The sequence below is a fragment of the Rhinopithecus bieti genome, unplaced genomic scaffold (assembly GCF_001698545.2).
Source record: "Rhinopithecus bieti isolate Rb0 unplaced genomic scaffold, ASM169854v2 scaffold_55189, whole genome shotgun sequence".
Taxonomy (NCBI): Eukaryota; Metazoa; Chordata; class Mammalia; order Primates; family Cercopithecidae; genus Rhinopithecus; species Rhinopithecus bieti.
Window position 1 is genome coordinate 435,298 of NW_016821812.1, and position 11,946 is coordinate 447,243.

General features: G+C 39.9%; 1 protein-coding gene across 6 annotated transcripts in view; it reads right to left on the reverse strand.

Annotated features, from left to right (window-relative positions):
- Positions 1–1,373: 1,373 nt before the first annotated feature.
- MCCC1 (methylcrotonyl-CoA carboxylase subunit 1) overlaps positions 1,374–11,946 on the reverse strand; it is an 89,742-nt gene continuing 79,169 nt past the window's right edge. For 4 of the 6 annotated variants that reach the window (XM_017860617.1, XM_017860619.1, XM_017860618.1 and 1 more), the window contains 4 exons: positions 7,641–7,778; positions 5,018–5,125; positions 3,016–3,087; positions 1,374–1,734 (listed from right to left, as the gene is read on the reverse strand). In XM_017860617.1, coding sequence (XP_017716106.1) covers positions 1,606–1,734; positions 3,016–3,087; positions 5,018–5,125; positions 7,641–7,778 — 447 coding nt within the window. In that variant the 3' untranslated portion in view covers positions 1,374–1,605. Of the gene's footprint in view, positions 1,735–3,015; positions 3,088–3,589; positions 3,720–5,017; positions 5,126–7,640; positions 7,779–10,985; positions 11,036–11,946 lie in introns of those variants that run through there. The other 2 variants (XM_017860616.1, XR_001883111.1) reach the window with 2 other exon arrangements.

The window sequence follows — 11,946 nt, forward strand, 5'->3', positions numbered from 1 at the left end:
TTGGAAAGGGGAAAAGGCTCCCTTGCTAAAACTGTAACTTCTGACATTGTCATGGTCTGTTTTGCATTGCTAAAACAGAATATCACAGACTGGATAATTTATGAAGAAATTTATTTCTTACAGTTATGAAGTCTGGGAAGTTCAAGATCAAGGGGCCAGTGTCTGCTGAGGGACTTTTTCCTGTGTCATAACATGGTGTAGGGCATCACATGGCAAGAGGGCAAGAGCGAGCCAGCTCAGGTCTTTCTCTTTTAAAGCCACCAGTCCCATCATGGGGGCCCCACCCTGATGACCACATCCAATCCTAATTACTTCCCGAAGGTCCTACCTCTAATCAATGCATGAACTTGGGGATTAAGTTTTTAACACGTGAAATATAGGGCACACATTCTCATCATAGCAGACATGATTATGTTTTACTTTCCCAATTATAGGCATCTTAAAGTACGGAGACCATCTTTTATATTTCGCTGTATTTTCCACAACACTTAGCATAGTCTTATGCATTCAACAAGAACTCAATTCAACAAATATTTAACACTTCAATGAATATATAAAAATGCAAAGGGCTGCACATCTGTTAGTAAAAGTAACACAGAATCTAGACAAAAGTAAACTGAATGGTTTTCTTCATAATGAAAAAAGTATTTCTAAAATAAGTATTCAGCAGGCTCAGGCTTTTAATTCTTATCTTTTTCTGTAAAATTATGCTTTTCAAATTTACCATTTATATTAATATATTTTAGCATGTAATAGATATAAAATACATACATTTTTATAAGCTTAGAAAGTACAATAAAGGCAGAGGCAATCTAGATAGAAACTTTCTAATCACAAACACTAGAAACAATATCCATGTCTTTCCTTATTTATATTTATGTATTTGTTTTGAGATGGAGTCTCACTTTGTCACCCAGGTTGAAGTGCAGTGGTGTGGTCTTGACTCACCTCAACCTCTGCCTCCCAGGTTCAAGCGATTCTCCCGCCTAAGCCTCCCAAATAGCTGGGGCTACAGGTGTACACCACCATACCCGGATTATTTTTTGTAGAGACAGGGTTTCACTATATTGGCCAGGCTGGTCTTGAACTCCTGAACTCAAGTGATCCACCCGCCTCAGCCTCCCTAAGTGCTGGGATTACAGATGTAAGCCACTGTGCCCGGCTAATATCCATGTCTTTTAAACCACCTAGTAAGTTACTTTTTGGCCAGACAAAACCTTAGTTGTTGAACTCCAGGGCATCTCTGAAACATGTTACTGCCCATTTTCTTCATAACAGCAACTGGAAAGTAATTCATTTAATTAAATGTCCTTTTCTCTTCCTCCCTTCCTAAAAGAGACTACAGTGTATAAAATTTGAGGCAGAAATAAACATTGGTTTCCAATAAAAAAGAATAATTCAACTTTATTCGTGTGAAATATTTTGAGATAATTTATTATATTTGTGATCCAAATGCATGATTCTCAAATATGAAAGGCATTCAGCACAAACATACAATCATTTAGTAAAACTGCTTTTTACGAGACCCCGAGAAAAGCAGGAGGCACTTTCTCTTTTTGGTGGAGACAGAAGACACTACTTAATTGGCCATTTCCTTGCTGGAGTTTATTCTGATTCCCTTTTGTCTGACTCTTCCTCCTCAAACTCCACTAAAGGAGTGTGTCTGTCGGCCTGAGCACCTTCTCTGTAGAACACTTTCTTTATTGTGCCATCCTTTGGAGCCTTTATGGTATGCTGCAGAGACACAAGACGGGACAAAAGACAGCTGCAATACTAATGAGGACAGTATACACCAAGTCAAGAAAGGGAGACCAAAAATGAAAACTGTAGCCAACTTTGATGTTTTGTCGTCTCTCAGTGCTTTACAACACTTTGTTGTTGTTGTTTTTATTTTTAACATCACAGCATACAGAGAGAACGGTAACAAGTTGAGAGGAATTAACACTAGGACACAGCAGTGACCATTCAACGATATGACTGGGAAGCTCTGGTGTAGCTCTCAGTTCTCAACTTGAGCTTCATGTTAGAATTGCACCTAGGAAGCTTTCAACAGGTTTTGTTTTTTGTTGTTGTTGTTGTTGTTTGTTTTTTTAAATTGAGACACAGTCTTGCTCTGTCACCCAGGCTGGAGTGCAAGATCTCAGCTCACTGCAACCTCTGCCTCCCAGGTTCAAGCAATCCTCCTGCCTCAGCCTCCCGAGTAGCTGGAATTACAGGCATGCACCACCATGCCTAGCTAATTTTTGTATTTTTAATAGAGATGGGGTCTCACCATGTTGGCCAAGCTGGTTGTGAACTCCTGACCTCAAATGATCCACCTGCCTCAGCCTCCCAAAGTGCTGGGATTACAGGCATGAGCCACTGTGCCTGGACTTTCAAAAGTATTGATCCTAGGGCTTTATCCTGGAGATCGCAATTCAATGGGTCTGGGGAAGCAGTTTTTAAAATCTCCCCAGGTGATTGTACACATGCTCCTTGACTTACGATGGGGTCAGGTCCAGATAAATTCAATGTAAGTTGAGGAGTATATTCAACGTGTATGGTTTTACACTATTGTCAAGCTGAAAAATCCTTAATTGAACCACTGTAAGTTAAGGACTGTCTGCAACATTCAGCCAGGGCTAAGAATCACTGACCTACCATTTGAACCAGCTAAAAACCTAAACAGCTAATTTAATTTGATTCAGGTTTTCACTTTGAAACTGATGCCTGGTATCCTTGATTCGGCCTTAGAAAACACCAACAGTTAACATTACGTTGGGTTACTACCTGATTCCAAGCTACTGATAATTTCATTAATTTCAGAATCAGAAATGACAGGTACAATTTCACAAAATTAAAATAAAAATCTTTTTACAAGAAGGATAGTTTGGTTTTGTTTCCTACAATTAATGCTTTGTCAATTCATTGCTCTTCATATTTAAGGTGGTATTAACTTACAAAATAAGGCAAAGGAACAATTAGGTCTGATTGCTCCCAAAGTCCTCTTAGCAACTGAACTCATAATTTCCTTACCTCCATCTTCATGGCGATCATAACCATGAGGGCATCTCCCGCTTTCACTTTGTCTCCAGCTTTGACAAACACCTTGAGATTCAGTGTGACAGGTTAATATTTGAAAACACGGAGGTCCTAGATATGTTAATCTGCTTCCATTTTACTGTCTATATGTACTCACAACATGTTGTAAACCACGAATATACACAATAATACATTAATTAAAAGAAAAAAAAAAAAACCACCAACACAGAGGTCCTTTGTGGTCCATAGAGTTGCTATATAAACTTACAGGCAGAAGTAGAGTCTATGTGGTTGTGCTATCTGCCAAACGTACTAGTCAAATCAGAGGCCTACAGCCCAAATGTACTGGTCAAATCAGAGGCCTGCAGGTCAAATGTACTGGTCAAATCAGAGGCCTGCAGGTCAATCTGGCATTGCTGGCACTGTCATCGACGGGTAGCACTGCTTAGTCCCCTGTGTCCCCACCCCCAAAACCACTTAGTTTTGCTTGAATCACATGAATATACTCCATATATTTTGATATCCTTCCATTTTTTTCAAGAATGTAGAAACAAGACACATTGCTTACTGTAGGGAAGGACGAATATACTTAAATGTCTTCACCAGACAGGGAAGAGGGATGAGGGTCTTGACTGGTTTTCTTGTTTTGGGGTTGTCTAGGGCCAAGTATAGTAAGTGTGTCTTAAGTCTTCAGAGCCCTGTGTAGTAAATGTGAAAACAACCTTCATGCAACAGAATTAAACTTATTAGCGACCCCAGAAAGCGATTTCTGTTTTCCTTTGTATACATATGAGTGGACTCATAGATCCTGTGTGGTCTCACTTTCATTGTTGTTAACATGGCTACTAAGTGGGAGACTAACAGAGTTGTGCAGAGATGCCTATACTATGAGAGGCCATGGGAATGAAATCCAATGAGCTAACGGCAGATCCAGGTCTCCTGGCTCATACCCACTTGGGGTAAATATTTCCAAAGGAGAATGGTGACTGAAATCACCCACGCTATTTAAGTAGTTATTTTCTTCTTCTTTTTTTTTTTGTTCCAAGCATATACAGTTGAGTTTTTATGACTTAAATGGATTTGAGGAGACTCTACTGTATTCAAGTATATAAAAGGAGACTACAGATACTGATCTATCACCAGTTGATGTTATATCAATACGTGCTACGGTCTAAATGTCTATATCCCCCCCAGAATTCATTTGTTGAAATCCTGACCTCCAGGATGATGGTATTTGGAGGTGGGGCCTTTAGCAGGTGATTAGGTCATGAGGGATCTGACCTCATGAATGACATTAGTGCCCTTATGAAAGAGGCCTGAAGAGAGGTCCCTTGTCCTTTCCACCACGTGAGGACACAGAGAAAAAATGGCTGTTTATGAAATCGGTAAGTAGACTCTCACCAGACACCGAATCTGCTGGTGCTCTGATGGATTTCCCAGCCTCTAGCATCGTGAGAAATAAACTTCTATTGTTTAGAAGTTACCCAGTCTATGGTATTCTGTTCTAGCAGCCTGAACTGACTCAGACAGTATGGATTGCAACTGTGAATTATACACTGCATTCAACACGAAACCATATCGTTCTTCACCGATACCAGCCTTTTACATTAACACAGATGCAACTATGTACACTAAAGAAAATGTCACTATTTCATGAAAAATTTGTTGCTATTAAATTTAACATTCAAAACCAGCTTTTTTGAATAATGCTTAATGAATGCTCAGTTTTAATCATAAAAGACAATTTAGATTATTTGTACTTTGATGCAAATGCCTGCCTTCAAAACAGCCGTCTTTTCATAAATGAGGTAAATGGGTATTTTCAGAGAGGACTATAATAAAACATTTGAATCTGTAATAGATCCTCTTGTTTTTGTGAAGTGGATGCTTGCCAATGGGCAAGGTTAAGAAAGGGAAAAGGCCATAAAGGACAAAGTTCAACAAAGCCACGTATTAAAACTTACTGAACATCACTCTACAGATGCTATGTGATTACCTTTTCAATGGTTCCAGTCATAGGAGCTAGGGGGCCTCCCTGAGTTCCTTCTGAGCTCACAGAAGATAAGTATTTGGGCACTGGAATGTCAATCTCAATACTTCCTTCCTAGAAACAGAAAACAAACTGAAAATGGAATCAATATCCTATCACTATATTTTTACTAACATACCTGAGGTAATTGTTTCCCACTATTTGTTAAATATTAGTCATCATGGCTGGGCGCAGTGGCTTACGCTTGTAATCCCAGCACTTTGGGAGGCCAAGGCAGGCAGATGACTTGAGCCCAGGAGTTCGAGATGAGCCTGGGCAACATAGCAAAACCTCATCTCTACAAAAAATACAAAAATCAGCCCAGTGTGGTGGTACGTGCCTATAGTCCCAGCTATTCGGGAGCTGAGGCAGGAGGATCACTTGAACCTGGGAGGTAGAGGCTGTAGTGAGCTGAGACTACGCCACTGCACTCCAGCCTGGGTGACAGAGACTCTGACTCACACACACACACACACACACACACACAAAATTAGTCACCATTAATACCAGGGTTCTACTCTAGCTGTATGACCTTGAGCAAATTATTAAACCCCTCTCAGCCTTGGTTTCCAATTGTAAAGAGGTAATGGTATACACGCCTTACAGTATATTAAAATATTTAGGCCAGGTGCTGTGGCTCACGCCTGTAATCCCAGCACTTTGGGAGGCCGAGGCGGGTGGATCACAAGGTCAGGAGATTGAGACTATCCTGGCTAACATGGTGAAACCCCGTCTCTACTAAAAAATACAAAAAGTTAGCCGGGCGTGGTGGCAGGTGCCCGTAGTCCCAGCTACTTGAGAGGCCAAGGTAGGAGAATGGAGTGAACCCGGGAGGTGGAGCTTGCAGTGAGCTGAGATTGTGCCACTGCACTCCAGCCTGGGTGACAGAGCGAGACTCCATCTCAAAAAATAAAATAAAAATAAAGCATTAACTGTAGACCATAAGTAGCCACTGTCTGGAAGCCATTTTCAGTAGCACCGGCACTCTCAGATGCTCAGTATGCTAGAAACTGGTTTTAACACACATATATTATGTCATTAATCATCACAACAACTCTATGAGGAAGGTACTGCAATTAATATTTTTTAGAGGCAGGGTCTTGCTCTGCCACCCAGGCTGGAATACAGTGGCACAATCATAGCTCACTGCAACCTTGAACTCCTAAGCCTATTAATCCTCCTGCATTAGCCTCCTGGGTAGCTAGGATTACAGGCACACACCACCATGCCTGGCTAATGTTTAAAATTTTTTGTAGAGATGGGGTCTCACTATGTTACCCAGACTGGTCTCAAACTCCTGGTCTCAAGCAATCTGCTTGCCGTGGCCTCCCAAAGTGTTGGGACTACAGGCACAAGCCACTGCACCTATTATTATTACTGTTACTGCTGCTATTATTACTGTTTATAGATAGGAGAACTAAAGCCCAGAGAGTTTAACAGCCAAGGTCACACAGCTGTTAAGTGGCAAGGCCAGGATTTGAACCAAAGCAGCTTCACATTTTAGAACTTGTGCTCTTCACCATTCCATCATACTGCCTCTATCATCATATTACTACAGTACAATTGGCTATGGAAAGGAATGCCCGGCAAAGTGGGATCATCCTCAACTCCATATATAGTAGTTTACTTACTAGACTACCAAAGGAATCTCATCACAAAGCCTGTGAGGCCACAGCACATTTGATAATGCATTATCCTCCTCTGCCCAGGCAGAAGGTTACAGACTCACTGGCCAGCAGGCTCCTAACCAAAACCATGCAAAGCCTGCCTCGGCTCTGACTGTCAAGAGACCACCACTAATGCCATCCACCTTCCTACTGTCTACCTTCCCCACAAGGAACATCTGGTCCACAGACTCCTCTCAGTGGTCACCTCCTCCAAAATCACCAGGATTCCAGTTGTCAGGGTGATGGTGGGTGGGGAAAAGTGTTCAGACATCAAAGCCCTGAGACAATACCACCCACTGAGCAGGGAGATACTCTTTGACAAAGAAAATGTAAGGATTTAGGCTGGGCGCGGTGGCTCAAGCCTGTAATCCCAGCACTTTGGGAGGCCGAGACGGGCGGATCACGAGGTAGGAGATCGGAGACCGATCCTGACTACCCACGGTGAAACCCCATCGTTACTAAAAAATACAAAAAAACTACCCTGGGCCGAGGTGGCAGGGTGCCTGTAGGGTCCCAGCTACTCGGAGGGATGAGCAGGCGAGAATGGCGCATAAACCCGGGAGGCCGGAGCTTGAGTGAGCTGAGATTCCCGCGCACTGCGCCTCCAGCCTGGACCGACAGAGCGAGACTCCGTCTAAAAAAAACAAAAAAAAAAAAAAAGAAAATGTAAGGATTTGTTTCAGAATTCAGGAAGAAAATGGAAATGTCTCTATCAATGAGCATCTGTGTGAACGAGAGAAGTGAATGGGAAACGGGGCAGCAATTCAGCAAAGAAACACAGAATGGCGAGGGAAACTGAGGTAAAAGGGTCACAGCAATGGTCGAAGGAAGCTGGATCTTTCTAATCTCTTTCAGTGAAATGTCTCAGGTCAAAGAGTTTTTTTCCATGCCCCAGGAGTGATATTATAAAGAAGAGACATTACCTTGGAAAATAGGTAAATAGTGTTTTCCAGGATAATCAGCTTAGCTTTACTAGCAACTCCATTAACAGAACATTTCAGGTAAGTGCAGTCTTCCTTGCTGTAAAGATCGCCAAGGACCTGGAAAGTTTTATCTTCAATCTGAAAACGTGAAAATAAGATCTTTAAAATAAATGAACAACAGTACGGAATTAATAAGATCAGAATCAATTCTTCACTATTGGTGGTTTTAAAACATAAAATATGTCTTAAACATATATATATATTTTTAAAAGTCATGGAACTTTTCCCCTATTCCTAACCAAGATACTTCATATAGAAATGACAGGAAGATAATTAAAAGGGGAAAAAAGTTATATAACTTATCCATAATGCTATAGATTAAGGTTCATGTAAATACATAAAGATAGCACCAAAAATATGAAACAAAAATACAAACCAAGTTATGCAAAATTATTAAAATTCATTTGCATATATTACTTTTGTAATACAAACTTATTTCTGAGTATTTGAAGTCAAATTTAGTTTTCCTGTGCCAAAGTCAGTCACCAAAAAGAAAGCCAGAACCACATAATTAGACGATATTCTTTTATCAACACGTAGGCCTAATTCATGGGTTTCAGTTATGATTTAAGAACATAAATTAGCTGGAGATTGGCCATAATTTTCTCACTTTAAGAGACCATAGGCCAAAGAACAAAGTTCACAATGTTTCAAGGAAGCTGATAAAAGGACATGGAACCTTTCTGTTTTAAAATTTCCCTTAGGTAAAAACTCCATTTAAATCTTCTCTCTATAGTCTTCATTTCAATTCCCACAATGCTAGTATAGAAGTTAAATGGCTATTCTTTTCAAATATATTATGTAGACTAAGGTGAAATAGGTCATACTGCAATATTTATACATTGGTTCTCATCTATCCTAAGTTAAATATGACATTTTACTATGCTTTGTAACCTACTAAAACAGCCATTTGAATGTTTGTGGAATTCTTAGGACAAAGGTTAGATTGGAAACTGTTTTGTTTAAAGATTCATGAAAACACATTTTAAAATTGTGAATGTAGTTCCATGAGCAGATTAGAACAAATTGGCAATCTACTTTACCAGCTACCATGGGATAAGAAATCATCTCAAACCAGAGGCATTAATATGAATTATAGCCCTTATACGCAAGTAGGCAGACTTTCCATGGTTTTTCTGAATCTCAGAGAAAGAAAATCAATGTGTCTCAAAGTGTTGGGAGGTCTAATACACATCACTGACAAATCTATTCTGCAGGATTTGATATCTCTTAGCTCATATTAAAAATGAGTTATTCTATTTCCTGAAGTTGTACCTTACTATAGGAATTTGATTGAATTCCCACTTTTTAAAAACCATTTAAGCATTCCATTTTGCCAATGTAACAGTCTTCTTCTAATTGAGGATTACCATGAACTTTACACTAGAGGTTCTCAAAATATGACCTGTGTGTTCCTTGGGGTCCCTAATACCCTTTTAGGGCATCCACAAAGTCATAACAAGACTAAGAAGGCCAGGCGTGATGGCTCAGGCCCATAATCCCAGCACTTTGGGAGGTGGAGGTGGGCGGATCACCTGAGAGGTCGGGAGTTCGAGACCAGCCTGACCAATATGGCAAAACCCCGTCTCTACTGAAAACACAAAACTAGCCAGGCATGGTGGTGCATGCCTGTTATCCCAGTTACTTTGGAGGCTGAGGCAGGAGAATCACTTGAACCCGGAAGGCAGGGGTGGTGGTGAGCTGAGATCACGCCATTGCACTCCAGCCTGGGCAACGAGAGCATAACTGCATCTCAAAAAAAAAAAAAAAAAAAAAAAAAAAAAAAAAAAAGATTAAGGTATTGTTTTTCATAACCTCATTCTCTCATAAGTACACAACGGAATTTTCGAGAGGCTACTGAACATGTGATAATGTTATCACTGTGATGACTAATGGAATGTGTACTTGTGATTAGGTTTTAAATTTTTTTCAATTTATCCTACAACTCAACAACAACGATAAAACAACCAGATTAAGAAATTGGCAGAGGACTCGAATACAGATTTTTCTAACAAGATACACAAATGGCCAATAAGTACATGAAAAGATGCTCAACATCATTAGTCATTATGGAAATGCAAGTCAAAGTCACGGTGAGATACTACTACCTCACACTCATTAGTATTGCTATTATAAAACAAAAAAAATAAAACCCCAGAAAATAATAAGTAGTGGCAAGGATGTGAAGAGACTGGAGCCACTGTGTACTGTTGATGGGACTGCAAACTGCTGCAGCTGCGATGGAAAACACTATGGCGGTTTCTCAAAGAATCAGAATCACCATATGATCTAGCAATTCTACTACTGGATATATACCCAAAAGGACAAAAAACAGGGTCTTAAAGAAGTATTTGTACACCCCTGTTCATAGCAGCATTATTCACAATAGCCAAAAGCTAGAAACAACCTGAATGTTCATTAATGGCTGAATGGATAATCAATATGTGGTATATACATACAACAGAGTATTTTTCAGCCTTAAAAAAAAAAAAAAAAAAAAACAGGAAATTCTCACATATGCTACACCATGGAAGAACCTTGAAGATACTGTGCTAAGTGAAATAAGCCAGTTACAAAAGGACAAATACCACATTATTCCGCTTTTATCAGGTACCTAGAGTAGTCAAATTCATAGAGACAGAGAGTAGAATCGTGGTTCTCAGGGGATGGGGAAGAAGGATGGAGTATTACTGTTTAATCAGTGAGTACAGAATTTTAGTTTCACAAGAAGAAAGAAGTTCTGGATATGGATGGTTGTGATGGTTACATAACAACTTGAATGCACTGAATGCAAATAGTTAAAATGGTAAATTCTATATTATGTGTATTTCACCACAATTAAAAAATAATAATAAATTAGTTCTTCTCAGTTAAATTGTCTAAATGGTAACTATGAAGAGATATAATTAACACAAACAAAAGTGTTCTGGTGGGTATTTTAAAGAGTGTACAGGGTTCCTGAGACAACAAATTTGAGAGAACTACTGCTTTTGATGTAAATACATGCACATACTTTAGGGGCTTGTGAATGTCTCATTCAAGCTTTTGCTTTTGCCAAGTTTTATTCTTAAAGGAATAACAGCCCAACTGAGTAAACAATCAGTTAGAAACTGTATGGGGTAATTTCCCCAAATTGGGTCTGAAATAAAAGCATAAGATATTCTCCTAACTACAGTCATAATAGTCAAAGGCTTAAGAGAAACCACAGAGTAAAAAAATACCCTATTCAGTATAAAAGAGGTCAGATTCAGCTCTGCACGGTAGAACAAAACCAGTAAGGCTTACCTGCATGCTATAAGACCCATCATGGTTATACGTTACAGCTATGGCTACGTCTTTACAGAAAAGGGAAAAAAATGAAGAAAATTAGAAAACATTCATTTATTTAATAACTGAGATATAACGAATCTTACTCTCAACCTGAAGACAACCAACTATTCAAAGGAAAGTCAACATCTTTGAACTTCTTGGAAATATTTTGTTAGAAAAGCATCTGTCAAATTAGTACCAATAAAGATGAATTTCAAACTTTTCTTTTTTTAAATGGAATTTCAGGGGTTTTATTTTCATTTTATTTATTTTTTAAGACAGAGTCTCACTCTGGCTGGAGTGCAGTGGTGCAATCACGGCTTACTGCAGCCTTAACCTCCTGGGGTCAGGTGATCCCCTCACCTCAGCCTCCCAAGTAGCTGGGACTACAGGCGTGCCACTATGCCTGGCTAATTTTTTGATTTTTTTTAGAGATGAGGTTTCACCATGTGCCCAGGCTGGTCTTAAACTCCTGGACTCAAGTGATCCATCTGCCCGGGCCTCCCAAAGTACTGGAATTACAGGCATGAGTCACCACATCCAGCCTTGAGTTTTAGATATTTTAAGGCTGTCAAATATTTTACATATTTTCCCTCAACAAAAGGCTGCAGTATTATAATTTTAAAATGCAGGCCAGGTGTGGTGGCTCACGCCTGTAATCCCAGCACTTTGGGAGGCCGGGGTGGACGGAGCACGAGATCAGGTGTTTAAGACCAGCCTGACCAACATGGTGAAACCCCATCTCTACTAAAAATACAAAAATGAGCCAGGCATGGTGGCACGCGCCTGTAATCCCAGCTACTCAGGAGGCTGAGGCAGGAGAATAGCTTGAACCTGTGAGGCAGAGGTTGCAGTAATCCAAGATCGCACCACTGCACTCCAGCCTGGGCGACAGAGCGAGACTCCATCTCAAGATAAAAAAAAAAAAAAAAAAAAA